The 20,576-nt window shown below is 41.1% G+C and overlaps 1 protein-coding gene across 3 annotated transcripts in view; it reads left to right on the top strand.

Annotated features, from left to right (window-relative positions):
• The first annotated feature begins 420 nt into the window (after positions 1-420).
• The window catches only part of LOC117394419 (RNA-binding motif, single-stranded-interacting protein 3), a 445,596-nt gene continuing 425,440 nt past the window's right edge, over positions 421-20,576 (top strand). The window contains exons 1-3 of one of the 3 annotated variants that reach the window (XM_059012898.1): positions 421-593; positions 3,033-3,087; positions 7,895-8,070. In XM_059012898.1, coding sequence (XP_058868881.1) covers positions 7,906-8,070 — 165 coding nt within the window. In that variant the 5' untranslated portion in view covers positions 421-593; positions 3,033-3,087; positions 7,895-7,905. The remainder of the gene's footprint in view (positions 594-3,032; positions 3,088-7,894; positions 8,071-20,576) is intronic. The other 2 variants (XM_059012897.1, XM_059012899.1) reach the window with 2 other exon arrangements.

Here is a 20,576-nt window from a genome sequence, read left to right on the forward strand (position 1 = left end):
ATACTTTTTTATTATTAATCTGTTTTCTAAACTGTTAATGCCAAGAGCACTTACATTTTAATTTTGTGTTGTTTATTTATTGTATTTTTTTTATAAATTCGTTTTAGAAGTGGTAAAAAAAAATGAGGAGGGGGTGCAAACAAATGTCTTTGGTAACAGTATTACACAAGAGACATTTCTCTTGAGGGATGAAAAATGGAAAGCACACGTTTTTCATTTAAAAACAAAACAAACAAACAAAAAAAACCCTGCAATTTCACCATCACATTAATAAAACAGAAATGAGACCTAGACAGAGAGTCTTCTCTGCCTCCGAAGAGATCACTGTGTTTGGGTAAAGTGTGGGCGGAGTCCGGTTGGCAATGAGATCACGCCTCCACCAGTGACACCGGCAGAGTTTGTGGAGCTCCGTGTTATGTCGTCAGCTGCAGTAGGGTCTTTCCTGAAGGATAACTTCAGTGGTCCTTTGTAGCAGTAAAACAAAACAAAAAAAGGAACGTAGTACAACAATTGATGAATATCTTCATGATGTCATTATTATTTACTTTGTCGGTGACTATGTTATAACTTAAGGCGGAACTCTGAAGAGCAAGGTAGACAATTTACCTTTATTTTCATATTAATGTTTCTTCATTTTTTTAAAGTGTACAGTACAGTACTGTATATTCCTCATCAATGTATGCATATTATTTTAATGAACCAAATGAATTTGTTCTGAATAGTTATCAGATTAAAATGTGAAGATTTATTTTGTTTTTTTCGAAACTGCTTTTAATGTTTTATAAATTAAACAGAACATTATTAACAGCTACTACAGTAGATTGGAGAATAATACTACAAATGCATTTAAAATGAGGCACGATTGTGTAGGTTTCAGTTTTTAACGCATTGTTAAGACGTTATTTATTTATTTATTTATTTATTTATTTATTTTGCCAATTAAGCACGTTTATTACCAACAGTTTATTATGTAATCAGTTATTACTGTATTAGTGCTTCTAAGTTCATTTTAGTGCAGACCAAGTTCTTGCAAAGAAAGTGCAGGGAAAACAGCAAAACAGTTACTGTAGTATATTGTTTATAGTAACACTTTAGGGGTCAACAGTGTAATTACAATATGTTCTACCAAGATCAGCCACGGTGTAACACTAGGATTAGAAAATAACTATTATATTTTACAAAACATACAACAAGTGGAATATTACACAATATAATTTACTCCTATGTTTGAAAAGAGCACCAATTTTTTAAGTTTGTCACTCAGCATAGTGTGGGGTTTGATCTAAGTTAAGGTGTTATTATTAATTTTCTCTACAGTCCACCCCTTGACACAATTACACAGCAGAGGTGTCACACACTATCAGAGGTCTATCTTGCATTTCAAATTCTTCTGCATCCTCAATGCCTATGCTTGTGAGCAGTCAGGCTCTAATCTATACAGGGTGATTAAAGGATCCGAATCGGGACGTCCTACACCCTTTTAGGTAGCTATCCACAACTCTTATAGAAGGTCCGGAGGATACCACCCCTTGTCCGAGCTGTTAAGGTCCAGTCACCACTCCTGTGCTCCCGCAGGTCGTGTCCCAGGACCCCGGTGTAGCTCCTCATTGGTCACCTTCCATAATCTAAACGCATATTGTTCGAACTTTTAGAGTACATTGAAATTAGTCATTTAAAATTAACCAATTAAAATAATACATTTAAAATTAGTAGTTACAATTTAATAATTTCAGACAGCAGAAAATGGTAATGTTCACTATATTGCCATCAGTTTTCCCCGTTTAAGGGCTATGGCATCTTTATAATATATCTCTTGAGCAAGCCAGACAACAAAACATAGTAATAGTAATAAGTTAAAGTCCATATGTCACCTATTTCACATTACAATCTGATTATATTTTATTAAACTACACTATAATAAGGTTTTTATATATATATATATATATATATATATATATATATATATATATATATATATATATATATATATATATATATATATATATATATATATATCATTATACTTTTGTGCTGTAACTGTAAGAAACCATTATCAAATAAACTCTGTGGCCCAAAACTACCCAAAGAAAATAATAGGGCTGTGTCCGAAGGTTCGTTCGCTAGCCAGGGATTCGAAGATTGTTTTAAACCTTCGAAGGTTTGTTAGACGGGTTCACGCACAGTGTTTTTTTCTTCTTTTTTTCTTCCTGTTAACAGAAAGTGTTTGACAATGTGTGAATACTATAAATCACACATTAAATGTCACTCACATGCAAAATTCAATCTTTTTGATTTGTATAATGCATATTACGTAAACAAATGTTGTTATTAAAATCCGCTACCAAATCGTTATACGTAGCAACTCTAGCACCGCTGCCGTGTATCGAGCACGGTATAGTTAGTATCCAAAGCAGAGGGCTCGTACCTCTAGTGGCTGTATTGCTTCAGTAAAATATGTACTGAATGCCTAGTGTACGGTAGAATATGTTTGAAACATACAAAATATACGCTAACACTAATAATTTGAATTTCAAAAACTGAGCACCGTCCGGCCCTCCCCGCTCCAGCTCGTGTTATCCAGAGGCAAACCTTTAATTTCTTCATTCGCCGTCTCGACAGAAAAGTGTTGTAAAGCGTAAGGCATAAGTTGTATTGAAAGAAATGTCTCGAAACCCCTCTGCTGTTTGGGATTTTTTTGTTAAATGACCAGACGACCAAGCGTAAGTTCATATTATTATTAGTATTAATATTTTTAGTAGTAGTAAAATGTGACTGATAACCTGCTTGGAACGATGACTGTTAAATAAAGCTTTGTCCACTGCAGTTGGTGCTGCTGCAATGCAAGCTTACTGTATATACGTGTTACGTGTAAATAAACAACGTGTATTTTTATTTTTATTTAAATTATAAAAACATGATTACTGTTCTATAGAACATATTTTTAAGTAGCTATGGTGATGTCACCAATAAATTATGCAAATGACTACCAGCGAAGGTTCAAACCTTCCTTTGTTAATGTGTCCCTGTGACAGGACGGCATGTGTGGTGACGTCAGGCCAGAAGCAGGAACTGAAACAGATACTGCAGGTAGGGTGCAATGGCGTTTGCGCCGTCTTTATTTTGAATACAAAAAATAAAATAAATATTTAAACAAAAAAGACTTGCTCACAGAGCGAAAATAAAACACTTAAACAAGACAAATCACAAATACAAAACAATAGTCTCAAAGGTCCGGCTGGACAGTAGCCTTCACGGATCCCTTAAGTTTCATTTACTTTCTTTTTACTTTTCTCCTTGCTTGCTCTCGTTCCTCCTCTGAACACACAAATCCCATGCAGCCAATCTGCAGGTCTTTTATATATTCTAGCCGAGGGGTTAACTAGCTAGTTATAATCATATTACCCCTCGGCCAGAGTCTCCACGAGTTTAAAAATGATGCGCGACTGTCAGCTAATTAAATACTCAGTAGCTGATCAGTCACGCATCTTCACGAGGTTCTAAAAACACACAAAAACAATAACACATAATGGTGGCGGCTTTTCTCTGCGCCGCAACAATAATAATGCAATAAATCATAATATAATAATGATATTACAAAACATACAAATATACAAATAATAATACAGGGGCGGGGTGAACCCCATCACATATCCCTCCCACCCCCTTTGTGCGCAGCACACATGGCCTCAACGGCCACCTCCCCCTTTAAAGTCCCAAAAGTCTTCCCCATGCTCCAGGGGTGGGGACGGAGGCTCACATTGGCCCACAGCGGGCAAGGCTGACCTTGCACAGGCCGGCTCCTCCAACCAAGGCAATCTTGTGGCCACCTGGTTGCCTGTGGGGGTGGTCTCCTGACCTTCCCCCTCCTTTATAGCTGGCAGTATTTCCTGCAGCAAAAGTGCTGCTAGGGAAGGTGGTCTCCTGCCCTTCTCTCCCCTCTTCACAACCAGCAGCTCCCTAGCTGACAGCGGAAAGGCTGTCAGTTTACCGACTGGCAGTAGAGCCTTTAATGGCTTCCGGGGCTGGCTCCTCCAGCCCCAGCACATCCCCAGAGTATGCGGTAACCCCTGGCGAAGCAGAGCTGACTACCCCAGGCGATGCGGAGCAACAGGCAGCCCCAGGCAATGCGGAGCAACAGGCTGGCATCCTTGGGCGAAGAGAGGCTGGCATCCTTGGGCGAAGCAAGGCAGGCATCCTTGGGCGGTGCGAGGCAGGCATCCTTGGGCGGTGCGAGGCAGGCATCCTTGGGCGGTGCGAGGCAGGCATCCTTGGGCGGTGCGAGGCAGGCATCCTTGGCCGGTGCGATGGAGGCATCCTTGGGCGGTGCGAGGCAGGTATCCTTGGGCGGTGCGAGGCAGGCATCCTTGGGCGGTGCGAGGCAGGCATCCTTCGGCAGTGCGAGGCAGGCATCCTTGGGCGGTGCAAGGCAGACATCCTTGGGCGGTGACAAACTCAGCTGCAGCTCCTCTGGTGGTGGAAGTGGGAGCAGCAAGCAATCTTCCCACAGCGGTGAAGGCAGAACCAGCAGGTATTCACCCTCTGCTGGTGGAGGAGGCGGAGGCAGAGGCAGCTCCTGCTGCTCTGCTCCTGCCGGTGAAGGTTTTGGAGGCAGAGGCAGCTCCTGCTGCTCTGCTCCTGCCGGTGGAGGTGGTGGAGGCAGAGGCAGCTCCTGCTGCTCTGCTCCTGGTGGTGGTGGAGACAGAGGCAGCTCCTGCTGCTCTGCTCCTGCCGGTGAAGGTGGGAACAACATGTAGTCTCCAGGCGACGGAGGTGGGAGCAGCGTGTAGTCTCCTGGCGACAGAGATGGGAGCAGCGTGTAGTCTCCTGGCGACGGAGGTGGGAGCAGTGTGTAGTCTCCTGGCGACAAAGGTGGGAGCAGTGTGTAGTCTCCCCCTGTTGCAGGGGACTGGTGCGGCTCTCCCTCACTTGCAGGGGACTGGTGCAGCTCTCCCTCACTTGCAGTGGACTGGTGTGGCTCTCCCTCTGGCTCGGAAGGCGAATTCAGCAGGCATTCTTCCTCTGCTGGTGGAGATGGGGACAGCAGGCATTCCGTCCGTCCATCTGGGCACTGGATGCCCGGACTCCTCCCACTCAGGTGCTAGTTCCTCCTCTTCATCCTCTCAGGCTCTTCCTTTGGGTCTCCTGCACATGCACCCTCTCCAAACCTGGTTCAACAGCAGGGTTTTTCAGCCCACGTTGAACCGTGGCTTCCTAGTGACAGTGTCTTGCCATTGTCTAAAGGCGCTCTCTTGGTGGACACAGCCTTCCCATCTATGCCTAGATCTCTAGAAGGGAGGTCATCACCACGGACTCCTCCAGCCTCGGCTGGGGTGCTATGTGGAATGGCAGGGGGGTAAGGGGGGTACGGAATCCCCCTTGGCAGGGTCTCCATATAAATATTTTGGAGCTGCAGGCAGTTTATCTGGCCTTACAGGAGGTTCAGGGGAGACACATGTTTGTCCAGATGGACAACACTACTGCGGTGGCTTATATAAACCACCAGCGTGGCCTCAGGTCTCCCAGCGTGGCCTCAGGTCTCCCAGTCTCCATCACGTAGCCCGCACGATCAGCTCCTCTCACTGCAGGTGGAACATCTGCCTGGGGTGATAAACTGGGTGGCGAACTTCCTCTCAAGGGGAGCTCCCAGCTTTTCAGAATGGAGGCTTAACCCCGAAGTGGTGAGCCTCGTTTCGGAGAGGTTCAGAAGAGCAGAGATATATCTCTTTGCCTCCTAGAAATTGACCCACTGTCCCCTCTGGTTCTCCATAACAGGAGCCAGGGACTAGCTGGCAATAGAGTTTGCACACCAGTGGCTGAGCACCATGCTCCCTCAGTGTCTGAAGAAAATCAGGCAGGACCGGGCCTGGGTGCTATTAGTAGCCCCTTACTGGCCCAGGAGACTCTGGTTTTCAGCTCTGATACTGCTCCTGAGTGGCCAGTCGTGGAGCTTGCCAAAACGCAGCAATCTGCTCAGTGAGGTGCGGGGGACATTGTGCCTACAGCTCTTTGTCTGGCCCCTGAACAGCTGCATTTGAGCTCTGTGGGACTTTCCAACAGGGTTATTGACAGAATGCCAGAGCAGCGATCACACGTTCCCAGTATGGGTACAAGTCAGGCGTCTTTCAGACGTGGTGTCTGCCTCAGGGTTTTGAGACCATGGCCTGTCCCATAACAGTTATACTGCTATTTTTGCAGGACCTGTTTGACGAGGGGAAATCCCCCTTTACATGAAAGGTCTGGCAGCTTGTGGGAGGGTAGTGGGCGGAGTTTAGGGAAGAACCAGAAATGACAGTACACAGGAGCCGGACGTGACGTTTAGTCCTGGAGCCCTGTACCAACAGTGGTATCTGGGCAGGATTTTATTTTAACACACAACGAAATAAACAGTCCAGCATTGCAGAAAACAAACAAGAAAACCACCTGGAATACCAGTAATGGTAAACTCAGGTTTCAAATAAAAAGAGTAAACAAAAACATTGCGGTTACAAAAACAACAACAAAGGAAGCACTGGGTTTCTCTGTGCTACTGCAGTGGGTTTCCTCTCACCGCCTCTTGACTCCCTTCCAAGGAATAAGGACTCGTCCTGGGTTTTTCCCCACCGCTGTAATCCACCAGGGTTTTCCAAAGTTTCAGGTTTCTGTGAATTACAGCAGGTTGGTAAAAGCAAAACAACAAAGCACAGCGCGTCTCTTTCGTGTTTTCAGTTCAGGACAGGGAGACCGAATGGCAAAACCACGCTGCCTAAATATTGCCGAGTCCCGCCGCTGCAATCAGCACGCTGCCCCACGTCAGCACAGCTGATTGCAATGATGGGACTCGGCGGCCTCATGGTTCCACCTTGGGCCAAGATGGCCGCTCGACCCGGAACTCCCTGTCTGGTCAGAGTTCAGCCTCCTGACCCAATCACAGTCAACCCTAAACAGCGCTGCCCCTGGTCGGGAGGGCGAATTCCGGCAGGGACTCCTTTCAATCCTGTCACACAGCTATTTCAGCTTGCCATGTCAAAATTGATTCAGTCTTACCAGGAGCTCACATACTGGTGGGGCAGTTTTGAAAGGAGGTTGGTGGCTTCGGCTGCCTATGAAGGATATTTTTTCTCAATGGAGGCTTAATTTGGTGCTTGAATCACTCATGAAGCCTCCATTTGAGCCCTTGCATTCAGCTGAGCTGAAATTGTTGTCACGCAAAGCGGCTTTCTTGCTTGCAATCACATCCGCTAAGCGGGTGAGTGAGATGCAAGCGTTTTCAATTGCGAAAACCTGCTTAATAAAACGTTTTCACATGTTGTTTTTTTTTTTTTTGTTTGTTTCCCTATCATCAAGTGAAATATTGTGATATTGTGACCAAGGCCAATAGATATTTAGCTTTGCTATATAAAATGCCCTCATGTTTTGTTTTTTTGTACGACTCTCAGTCACACATGGGATATTTAATATTAAGTAGAGTTTAGCTTTCACTTGACATTAGCTGATTATCATTACTTGCAATGAACTGTATCAGTCCTTGAGATTTCACTTTGTCGCTTTGTAACACTTTGTCCAAGGGCTGTCTTGGAAGTTGTCAGGCTTTGGCTGATGGCATAAAGTAAACAATAGCAACGTATTCCAGAGTTTATCTTAGATGTTAGGGATCTGTTTAGTTAACATTGGATTTTTTTTTAGGGGGTGACTGAAGGCCATTTCACAAGCGTGCATAAGGGCAAATGTGAAAACTAAAAGGAGAAAAAAGCAAACAGGGATCTTATTTGCTGTTAGTCCCTTTGCCGATGCTCTCTTTCTCCCTCCCTTCCTGTCTGTCTGTCTGTCTGTCTGTCTGTCTGTCTGTCTGTCTGTCTGTAATGTAATGCAGTTCATAAGGAGAATTATTTTCTGGTCTTTTTGTCTTGCAATGTAGTGAATTAGAAGATGGAGCTGGATGTTGAGGGAGTTTCTCAGCATTCAGAGCCCATCCCCCACTCTCTGGGGTCTGGAGTCTGTGAGCAGCAGGATGGGCAACCAGGGGAAGGTGTAACTGCCAGTGACAGCCACAGCAAGGACACAAGACCAGACAGTGACAACGACGACAAGAAAGTAAGACTGGTTCTGCTCTCCTTAACAAAAATCACAGCACTTTCTGGTTAAGGTTGGCTTGCAGGACAGCAGCGAAACGTTATGTTTTGCATGTCTGGCAGTCGAGCAAGCCATTGTGCATTACCTGGCAGCAAGGCAGCTAGGAAGTGCCGGCTAAATAAAATCCAGTGGTGCAGAAGCAGCTCTAGCATCAGCATTAGCATCTTGCATAATAAAATGCAAGTAGTTTTCAAAAAAATGCATGACCTTTTTGTTACAGCGGTAGGTTTTAGAATTTGATTAGTCAACTGTATTAGTTATGCTGAAACTGATTCTTGCTGACGTCGGCTGATACTGTATGATTTTGTCTTTTGCTTCACATATCTGTTACAATTAATATGGTATAAGTTAGTGTGGGATGAATAAGTTTAAATTGCATTTATTAGGATGCTTTGGTAGATAGGAATATATTTGTAGTTGTATTGAGTGAATTTGGGATTTGGGCCAGGTAAAAATGTGTTTGCACACACACACACACACACACCGATGTTTGTGCATTGGAGGTTAATTGTTTAGGAAATATAAACAGTTATTTTTAAATATATAATTGTGGATACCTTTTTATGATCTACAGCTATGGCCAAAAGTTTTGCATCACCTAGAATTTTAGGATAATTAAACAAAAAAATGTGTGTATATATATATATATATATATATATATATATATATATATATATATATATATCTCATTTAGATATTTTATTTAACATCATGTAATTAGAGAAACTACAAAATGATATCACAAAAATCTACCGTAAGACATAATGGTAGTACAGAATTTCATGTTAGATTATGAAATGTCAAAATCTTTCAATTTTTAAGTATATGGAAAACTACAAAATGGTATGTAATTCAAGTTAAAGTAACATTATTTAGCATGTTTCATTTGACTTAATGAAGCAAAATGATTTAATTCTATAGGGTGATGCAAAACTTTTAGCCATAGATGTCTATGATAATTGATTTTGCAGTGTCCTTAATATTTCTGTAATATTTGAATGGGTGCAAATTTAGCCTTCCGACCTCAGAGTCTAACATTTCATCTGATGAATCAGACATGTACTGTACTTGGTTGTTTTGAAAATATTGTAAAACAAAAAGAGAACAGAAAAGTACTTAATATTCCCCTATTATGCCACATCTTTCTTTAAATATTATATTGCTTTATCTTGGATCAGATAAACTCAGATACTGAAAATGCATTTATTTAATATGGGCAAATGAACATTTTAATTCATGGTCCGCTGTATCCCCATTCTTTCCCTCGTGCTTTTAGAATGTTGCTTGGTTTGTGAGCAAAAACAAATAACAGAATGTTTGTGCTACAGGTGGCTTCTGTCTGTTTTATGCTGTCCTTTAGGGACCTGGAATGGATCATATCACATGAGATTGGAATTGTTTTTTCATACTGTACTTTCAGCTGATGTTGCTGTACTTTGATTGAAAAGTCACGTGAAAGGAAGATTTCACATTCAGTTAAGCACTGTTTGTGCTAGGAGAGTGATGCAAAATCATAATTTATTGAATAAGCTGCAAAAATGAAATTTATAAATGCTTTACCTTCCCCTTATTGCAAAGTGTATGATCTTGCATTTCTCAATTTTTGGACTAGCTTCTTAAGTAATCTTAAGTAATCTCATATGTTCTTCAGCTAAAATGGCACAGTTTATTAAAATAAAGTTGTCTTCATATAGTTTTGGCTATCTAACCAGGGTACTTGTTAGATACCTAAGTGACCTGACCACCACAGTTGAGAATCAAAGCGGATTTGAAGAACCTTAGCTATCCACATGGAAAACTAGCATAAGCCTCTGCTAGACAAGATGTGGCAGAGCAGAAATCCCAGGAAAGTAGACTTTTGCATATATAAAAAGGGCCTGGTTTGTCTTATCAACCTGTACTGCAGATTAATTGGTAAAGTCTGTGTTTTTGTGTTTTTAAATGCATTTAATATTTGGTCTGCCTTTATACACAGCAGAGATACAAGGGTAATGTATTGTGCTTAGATCAGTCACTCATACCAATAAAAAAACAAGGTTCAGGGATCAAGCAAAACCTGCAAGTTTAAATAGAAGAACTATGCAAGGATCAATCAGTTCATCAAATTACTTTTATATAGCACCAATTATGGCGAGCCGTCCCTGAGCACTTCATGGTCAAGTAAGTAAAAAGGCTTATGAAAACCAGACCAAACAATAACAGAATAAAAGTAAAATTAAAACACAAAATAAAAACATAAAATGTAATCACACTCCAAAAGCTTGAGAGAACAAATCGGCCTTCAGCCATGACCTGAACTTTGCCAGGGAATCAGCATGTACTCCAAAGAGCTGGAGCATTGTGGGAAAACTGCAACCTCCTAGTGTGACATACCTAGACACTGGTGAAACCAGCAGCCCTGAATTTGTCTATCGCAACTGGCAGCCAGGGTTATATGGATGGAGCAATTCAGATAGATATGTAGGTCCAAAACCCCAAAGTGCTTTAAAGGTCAACAACACAATTTTAAAAGTGACAAGGAAACCAATAGGAATCCTATGCAGTCATAGTAAAATCGGTTCAGTCCTTTTAGTACCAGTCAGAATTCTTGCCTGCTGCATTTTCAACAAGTTGTAACTTATTCAGTAGTTGAGCAGGAAACCCAGCTAATGGAGCAGTACAATAATCAACGCGTGAAGAGACAAATGCAATATCTCACAGATGGTCATAAGCTGATTTGACCATAGAAGAAACATGAGCTTCAAAACTAAGACTGGCATCCAATACTAAGGATGGTATAAGGATAAGGATGGATTTAATGCATGCCTTCAACAAAATAAAAGCAAGATTTAAAAAAAAAAAATGACTGCAAGGATTATGCAAGTTTGCATGAAATCCTTCCTTATCCATTTGTCATACATGCATTGTCCTTTCTTTAAACTTGCATTTTATGGTCTTGAGTCTTTAGCATTGTCTTTTTTTTTTGGGCGGGGGGTGGGTGGGTGGTATAAGCTTGATTTGCAGTTTAAGCCCAGCAGCAAGTGTACTACAACTGTGAGTTATCAGCTGTCAACAGATGCATATGGAGACTCCTCCAATGTAGTGTTAAACAGGCAGGCACATCAGTAGCATGCTTCAGACCTGTTTCATGTACTGTACTCTGCAGATGACATCGGTAAAAAATACTTCTTCCATTTTAAATAAACAAAATAAGGAATGTGTTTTTTTTTGTCAGATGTAAATTTAAAACATTGTTGTATTTGTCCTGGAAAACCACTCCGTTTCAAACAGTGTAATTCATTATTAGGCCAGCTTCTGCCATTCATATATTACAGATTTTGACAGGATAACAAAACCAAATGAATTCTCACATTAAAATGCTTCCATTAAGCAGTAGTTTGGCATGGCAAACTGTTTTATATATAAAAAACATATTGCAGATGTATTAAATCAGAAATATTAATGATCTTGTACCATGTTATACAATGTGTAATAGTTTTCTGATTCAAAAGGCAGATACTCAGCATGGTCAACTGCATATAAAAATGTAATTCCTGTTTACTATATTTTCTTTAATTTTAATATTCTTTGGCAGAAAACATACATAATGTACAGCTATGGCCAAAAGTTTTGCATCACCTGTCACAGATGGCTTGAGTGGTGTGTGTGGGTGGTGCCGTCAGACCAGGAAATGAAACAGAAAAACCCAAAAGGTACGGGGTAAACTGAGGCACACAGCTTTTTATTAAACAAAAATAAACAAACAGTGTAAACAAAACATAATAATAAACAAAAGGGCACACAGGCCAAAGTAATAAACACACACTATAATTGTTTTATACAAATGAGTACCTTGTTCCCTGACTGGTAGCATTCACTCTCGCTCTTGCTCTTACTCTCCTTAACTCTCACTCCTTTAATGAGCCAAGGCGATCTCTTTTATATCCTGTGGCTGGACCCTTAACTACCCATTCGTCAAACAATTACCTTATTAAGGCTCCAGCCACATTCTTACATGTTTACTGAAGGATGAGGAAGTACAAAAAGGATATTGTTGTTGTAGAACAAGTGCACAGAAGAGCGACCAGAATTATTCTGGGTTTAAAAGGCATGTCATATGCAGACAGGCTAAAAGAATTGAATCTATTCAGTCAAAATAGAAAGTAAACACACATGTTTACTTTCTATTTTGTGTTTAATAAATCTTGCGCACCTGTGCCAGCGTTTCTCTCTGTCTTGCAGTGCGGTTACCCACACGTGTCACGAGTACCTTGTCACCATACTGTTTAAATGTTTATCTATGTGAAATAATCTTCATATTACTATATATTGATGTTCAATTCAAATTTTATCATTTTGTTATTATTCTGATACAAAAAAATGCCAAACTCTGTTATAGTGAACACCCTGGAAAGATGCATGCTGGGAATAACAAGAAGAGACAGGAAAAGGAAGGAATGGAAAAGAGCACAAACAAAATTATGCAATGTTATTATAAGATAAAAAAAAATTAAATGGTAGTGGGCCGGACATGTAGCAAGAAGAACAGACCATCGCTGGACCAAGGAGATACTAGACAGGATCCCAAGAGATATAACGCGACCAAGAAGAATATGGCAAGATGATATTAGGAGACACGCAGGAGCAACATGGATGAGTGATGCAGCAGACAGACTTTTGTGGAAGAATCTTGGGATCTTGGGGAGGCCTTCATCCAGCAGTGGATTGAGACTGAAGATGATGAGGATTATATATACAGTTATTATATATATATATATATATATATATATATATATATATATATATATATATATATATATATATATATATATATAATTGATGAAGACTTAATTGCTGCCTAAATTTGTATTGACAGAACTACACCAAGAGACTAACATGTACTGTCTGAAGATCTTTCACAGTGTAGAGTGTTGCTTCACCTTTTTCAATAATCTGAACAGAATTAATGAAATTCACAGTAGTTACTGTTTGACATGCAATGCAACCTGTTTCATACGTTACAAGTGCCAAGGTAGAATGAGGTAAATGGGTCAGAGTGTTTTTTTTTTTTTTTTTTCTATCTTAGGTCAGGCAAGAAACCAGGCAGGTATGTATTATTGCAGACAAAGTTAATTTGTAGTAACTAGGAGCATTCAATTGGGTACATTGCAGCACAACGGTGAATCAGCAGTAGCTATGGCTATTAACATTTCAGTGCTAATGTCAGTACCTTACCTGACATAGAGAACTGGTCTCCGTGTTTGGGTTTAACATTTACTGAGATATCAGTTTCCTTTGTTCAGTTGAGCAAATAATGTGTTTATGTATATACTTTAATAGATTGTTTTGCTTTTATTTTTTTAAAATTTTTTTTACTGTGATGATAGAGAACACGCATGAAAGAATACTCTTAAAACAATATTTGTCACGTCCCCATTGGAACCTATTAGCAGCACCTACATTTATAATTTTATTGAGAATACATATCTCATACTCAGAATGACAATAACAAAGCATTCTAAACTTTTAAACCACAACAGGTTATATATAAAAATAATTAAGTACCGTACGTTAATATCAAGGTTTTGTCTGTTTTTTTTAAAATTTATATTTAATGACTTAGAATATGTATATAAGTGTTCTGTGGCTATCTCTAATCAAGTTGAGAGTGTACTTTCTCTTACAATCTTTGTATGACAGACTGACAGAGACAGAATGATTCTTGGTGATAAATCTCCCTCCCGACCTGTGAGGGCGCTGTGTAAAGGGAACAGAGTGCCCCGGACTGGATGGCAATTAATTCCCAGGGTTAGGTGGAAGTCGGCCATCTAGAAAGGGGGCGGAGCTACAGAACACCAAATCATTGACACGGAAGGGAAGTGATGTGGCAGCCGCGGATTGGAGGAGTGGTTGCAATTGTTAACCAAGGGGGCGTGATTGACGGTACATAAGGGGACGTAGCGAGGTGATCTGTTCCTTTGTTATGGTTAATGCAGAACTGGAAGGAGAACCGTACTGTTATCGTGACTTTCTTGTTTGTTTGTCGTGTCTAAAAATATACTTGTTTGTTGTTATTAGACGGCTAACATGATCCGGAGCTGTCTCTAAAGGCCAGCACAAAACCCGGACAACACAGGACTTGTGTCACGATTAATTGTATTTCCACCACGAGCCCTCCAGCACTCACTGTGGACTTGTGATCATGTTTGTGTTATTTGTGGGTTTTTAAATACTGGGACTATTATTTTGGGACTGAACCCATGGATTAAATGGAGCAATACGCAATGCTGTGTATTGCCTGTTATTATTTTTTTACTGTTGTCATCAGATTTTGGATTACAAATAAAACCATAATTTCCCCAGTACTTTGATGTTTGTCCTTGTCTTGAGCACTGCATCACCCATACACCTGCGCACTGCAAACCACTTTGCCACACAGACCCAAAAGCAAAAGCAAAGACACAGCAAAGAGTGTATGAGAAATACACTCTCAACTTGATTAGCGGTATCCACAAACCCTTATAAACACACATGATAGCACAAGAATGCTTCCTTTTGAGTCAGTGGTTTTTGTATTTAGGAAATCAATTACCTGCAGCACCAGTGTCTCTCTATTTGTGTTCTTAAATAAAAAAGAAAAAGCTTCTCAACAGTACACTACATGTGTAGTTGTATGTGCTTGTGTACACTCAGTGTTTTGAGGGATCAGCAGCCTGCTTCAGTGTGTAGTTCCTGTGATTCAGGCACCATCACATCACAGGCCCCGCTACAGTAAATGTGATTAGGTGCTGTCACAATAAATTTAGCCCTCATCTGTTACTAAAAGAATCCAGGTCAAAGGTTCCTGTCTACAGCAAAGTGGCATTTTTAGTGCTTTTATTTGCTCTAATGGGAAATGATAGTCACTGAGAGACATTTATAAACCTTGTCTGAATAAGTGATTTCTACCTTAAAATAGCAGGGTTGTCTGTCTCTCTTAAAAGAGACGGGTGCAGAACTCTTATTGTGAGCCTGTTAAAGGGATCAGAAGTTGATCAAGTGTGCTGTTAGCCAATTGCTCGCTAAAGTAAGATGCACTGCTGGCGACAAGTTTTTTTGATGGGATCATTCTCCAGTTTAATCCATCTGACCCATTTTCAGTGAAGTGTCCTCCCCTGTGAAGTGGGACCTGTAAATGGTCTATTCAGCTATTCTCACTTGGGTTATTGGATTTTTCATAGACATTGTGCTTGCATTTAGTAGCACATGTAATTGTTGTTTGCATGCACAGATGCCTGCCAGGTAAATTTTGAACAGCCCAGTTTTATTGTGCTTGCTGTAGCCAGTAAGGCACCAGAAAAGGACTGGCGGTACATGCACACTGCTTAGAATCAGGGCAGCTAGCCCTCCATCTCAGAGAGGAATTTGTAGTGTGTGATCTCGAATGCTTCCACTGTTGAACATTGTTTATATATATTGAACTTTTTCACATTTTGTTGTGTCAGTGCCTCAGAGTCATGCATTTAAATGAGGATTTTTTCCACTTATCTACACACCATAGTGCACACTGTTAAGGGGAAAAAAGTTTTTTATTGAGAAAAAGATTATATATTAAAAATACAAAACTGAAAGATCATAATTGGATAAGTCTCCACCCCCCTGAGTTAATACTTGGTGGAATCACCTTTGGCAGCAATTACAGCTGTGAGTCTGTTGGGAAAGGTCTCTACCAACTTTGCACACCTAGATTTGGCAATATTTGACAATTCTTCTTTACAAAATTGTTAAAGCTCTGTCAAGTTCCTTGGGGAGCGTTGATGGACAGCAGTCTTCAAGTAATACCACAAATTTTCGATTGGATTTAGGTCGGGGCTCTTAGTGGGCCACTCAAGGACATTTACCTTTTTGTTCCTTAGCCACTCCAGTGTAGATTTGGCTGTGTGCTTTGGGTTGTTGTCATGCTGAAAGGTGAACTTCCGTCCCAGTTTCAGCTTTCTTGCAGAGGGCAGCAGTTTTTTCTCAAGGACTTTTCTGTACTTTGCTCCATTCATTTTCCCTTCTACTGACTGGTTTTGCCAGTAGCTTGCACAGGTGGGCATCCCTGTACAGTGCTACCCGCGGTAACTGTGAACTGGTGGACCCCTACCATACCGTTACAGAGGTCACCGACCCGCTCCATTCCCGGTACCGTACCGAACCGGGACCGAGGTTACCACACCGGTACCGCGCTAGTACCGCACCGGTGCTATAGTATACCGACCCTGTGCTAAAATCACCGAACCGAAACCGAACCCGGTGCCGTCCTGGTACCATCCCGGTTCCAACTCGTTACAGACTAGGGCTTACATCCGGTGTTCAGTACCAAGCCGGTCTTGTTCAGGTCTTGACCAGCCCCATTGCTGTCTTTAAGCAGACTGAGGCAGCGCCTGTACATTGCTTACTGTATTGCTACTTGCATCATGCCTGGGTTTTATCCCTGCGAGACATGCAAGGCCAGTCTGTCTGTTGAGGACAAGCACGGCAGATGCTCTTCCAGCCTGGTGCCAGAGCACGCAAAGGAGGCACTGACTAACCGCAGTTTCTGTGAGTTCTGTGCACATTTCTCCAAACGCACGCTGGAGAAATGTCTCTGCCGCAGCTCTACAGAGCGCTGTGCATCCCTCACTCCTGCACAGCGCTCTTCCCCATCACCCTCTGTTAGAGAGGTGGCTGCATCCTTCCCCCATGGCTCTGTGCCAAAGGAGAGTGGACGACTGTCACAGTGAGGGCTGCAGTGGTGACATCAGTCCAGGAAATGAAACATAAACACAAGATGGTACGGGGCAAAACGGTGCGGCTGCGCTCGTATTTTATTAATTAAATATAAAGTAAAGATTTAAACAAAAACACACAAAGAAAAGGGCACTATGCCCAAAATAAAACAAACACTAACAAATAATTATTTGATATATATAAAACGAGTACCGTTGTTTGCTGGCTTGGTAGCATTCGCTCTTACTATCCTTCACTCTCCTCACAACAACTCTCTACTCTGAGCTTAACCTCATGACGAGCCACCACTCCCGTGTGTCCCCCAGTGATCCAGACTTTAATTCTGAGATCCAGTCATCCTGAGGTCACTTGGCTACAGCTCCTGCTGTTTCCCGGTCTATGGACACCCTATAAGGATACATGATTCGGAGAAGCTGGGCCTGGCCCAATTTCTGTCAGTAGAGACTGGTACAGGTGGCTAATTTAGCACTCCTGTTCAAGGAAACCATGAAAGAGCTGGTGCGCTTGCTTCCCAAGCGAACACCCCCAGTGCTCAAACCAGCGGTAAACTGGCATCCTGGGTCCCAGCAGCCACCAAGACTGGCATAGCTGGCTGTGACTGCTGCCAGAAGTTGTGTTCAGAACCAGCCTGCAGCTGCTCGTTGCGAAGCCTACAATAGGTTCCGCCGCCCGATGCAGAGGTCAAGCCACAAGCCTTGCAGCAGCCCTAAGGGTTTGCTACCACAGGCCCAGGGCCCGCTTTCAGATGCAAGGAGCCTGAGGTCACAGTCTCCTGGCCCCACACCAGGAAATAGAGATCGCCCTCCGTGTATTTACGGGTATTATTTGATTAATTGTAGCGCGATTAAACATAATTTGGTAAAATTAATGTGATTATATGTTCAAGTGAGACCTGTTAATATTATTTTGTATGTTTATGGTAACAATCAAGTTCCATGTCATAGGCTCTTTTATGACTTTGACTTTAAAGAGCAAAAAAAACACTCTTCCTGTCTGCTGGTGGCAGAGTAGTCCTGTTCTTTCCCATTCCTGGAAGCTTAAATCCCGTTCTTGCCCGTCCTGAGAGGTTTTTTTTTTTTTATTTCCCAGTCCTGCCCGTTCTCGTGAGCTTCACTCCTGTACCATCCCATCCCACAAAATTTAACACGTACTGCTAATATATATTATTTAAAAATATGTATTTAATTCCTCTCGTGCTTACAGACACAGACACTGAGAAGCAGCTCAGAGTAAGTAGTAGGCGTGATAAAATCATTACTTAAGTACTAAATATTGAGTGATAAGAAAAATATGTGTTACTGGAAAAAGAATCTGTAACATGTGCAGCAGTTGTTTTAATTAAATTCAAAGCAATTGGCAGAAAGTGCTGGCTACAACTAGGAAACACTTACAGGGCGGGTGGTGGTTTTGACGCACTTCGTGTATTTCTTATCCTTTGTACACATTTTGAGCAGTATTATGTATTGCAGTCTGTTATCATGCTTGCATAATTACAAAAGGAAAAGCTATAACCCACAAGTTTCACTCTGCCTGTCATTGGAGTATCATTTGAGTACTAATGTTAGTCATGCTCCAGTACACACATGCTGCATTTTTTCAAACCCTATTCACAGTTTTTTAAAAGTTCAGTATTGAGTCACAGTAGTTGCTCCATTTGTTTTTACTAGGCAGGAATGACTCCCCTTATCCAGCATACAGTGCCTATAGAAAGTCTACACCCCCTTGAACTTTTTTCACATTGTGTTGCGTCAGTGCCTCAGAGTTTCATGCATTTAAATGAGGATTTTTTTCTACTTATCTACACACCATACTGCACACTGTTAAGGGGAAAAAGTTTTTATTGAAAAAAAAATTATAATCTGCAACTTTGTCGTCCAAATCAAGTTTTTATAGATTGTTTACATTCAAGGTTGTTAATGTATATTCAGTGGTTTTAAAGGCTTTAACTCTGTAATTTGTAGATACTAAGAACATCCTCGTTGAAAACCATGAGTAAAGCAATTGTCTTTGAAATGCTGTTTTTAATTTATGTTTGAATGCAGTTTTCTGCTTACTCATTGAAACAACAATTAGCTTGTTTCTCAGGGAATGAGGGTCTACACTCCCCAAGAAACTCCCCACCAGAGTGAGCATTGATTCCTGATGTTGCCAGAGAGAGTTAAGGGAAGTAGAAATCTTTGTCTACAACTGGTATCAAATCAATATACAAGTTGAGGTGAGATAAATAACACTTCTGCCGTGTGGGTGCTGATCCTTTTTGGCTTCAGATGACTGTCTGAAAAATAATCTTTTAGTTTAATAAATAATCAAGATTTAAACAAATTATCAATAATATCATATTATTGTTTGAACCAACAGATACAAAAGGGATAATTGACATGCAAAATCAGATTAATACAATTTCTGATGCCAAGGCACACACATTAGTTTGACTGGAGGTACTCGAAGCAGAGAATATTATGATCATTGTTTTAGTGCCCTTCAATCCTTCTAACTAACCCTTATAATCCACCGTAATGGCTCACTTCACACTTTTAACAGCTTGTTATCCTACACATATTTGCCCATTGGCAACAATTTAGTAGTAGCTTATTGGCATGTAATCTGCTTCAGTACCATAAGATTCCTGAACCACTAAAATATGTTTCACAAAATAGGTAGGCATTTCTTAAGTGTACTGAAATGGAATTTTTTTTTTTTTATATATATATAATTTCCAATGCAATAAAGCCCATGTGTTATATGTGCTGGTATCACTAATTTCAAAAGCCTTGCAGAAACTTTGTCTACGTAGCATTCAATATTTTTTTGGGAATGTCTCATAGGCACCTGTTAGTTTTCAAACTACAGTACCTCGTTGTAACTCAATGCCTTTACCCTTGTTAAAATGACATAATTAGTGGATAGGCAGTTACTAAGTGACATAGTATAGAGTCCTGCATCAGGCTGGGTAACCACGGGTGCCCGCGGGTAAACCGTAAAAGGGGGTCGGGTTCAGGTCCGAATGTGAACTTTTTTGGGGTTTGCGCTTCGGATGCAGGTCAAAAAATGTCATCAGGCTCGGGTCTGAATTTGAATCACCAAAAACGTTATTTGTTCTTTCAGCGTACTCATCTGTAACCCTTTCCCAAATAACGTATTAGAATGTAAATGTATCGGTATTTCCTGCACTAAAGCAGGAGGCGATTAGGGAGGAGTCTAAGCAGTGTTCTCGGTTTGTATGGCCGCTTGTTTGATAAAGGTAAGAAGACGGTGCTGCAGCGGGTTGCGGGTTCGGTTCGGGTCCTGTAGTAGCGGGTCCGGGTCAGAAGCGGGTCGTAAAAATCGGGCCTACGCAGGACTCTGACATAATATTTAACTGAAGGAAGTCATACATTTTATCCCTAGCTGGGATTGGCTAAGGTGAGATTATTATTATTATTATTATTATTATTATTATTATTATTATTATTATTATTATTATTATTATTATTATTTATTTCTTAGCAGACGCCCTTATCCAGGGCGACTTACAATTGTTACAAGATATCACATTATACATTATTTCACATTATACAGATATCACATTATTTTACATACAATTACCCATATATACAGTTGGGTTTTTACTGGAGCAATCTAGGTAAAGTACCTTGCTCAAGGGTACAACAGCAGTGTCCCCCACTGGGGATTGAACCCACAACCCTCCGGTCCAGAGTCCAGAGCCCTAACCACTACTCCTGTCTAAAATACGTACT

This window comes from Acipenser ruthenus, chromosome 3 (genome assembly GCF_902713425.1).
Source record: "Acipenser ruthenus chromosome 3, fAciRut3.2 maternal haplotype, whole genome shotgun sequence".
Lineage (NCBI taxonomy): Eukaryota > Metazoa > Chordata > Actinopteri > Acipenseriformes > Acipenseridae > Acipenser > Acipenser ruthenus.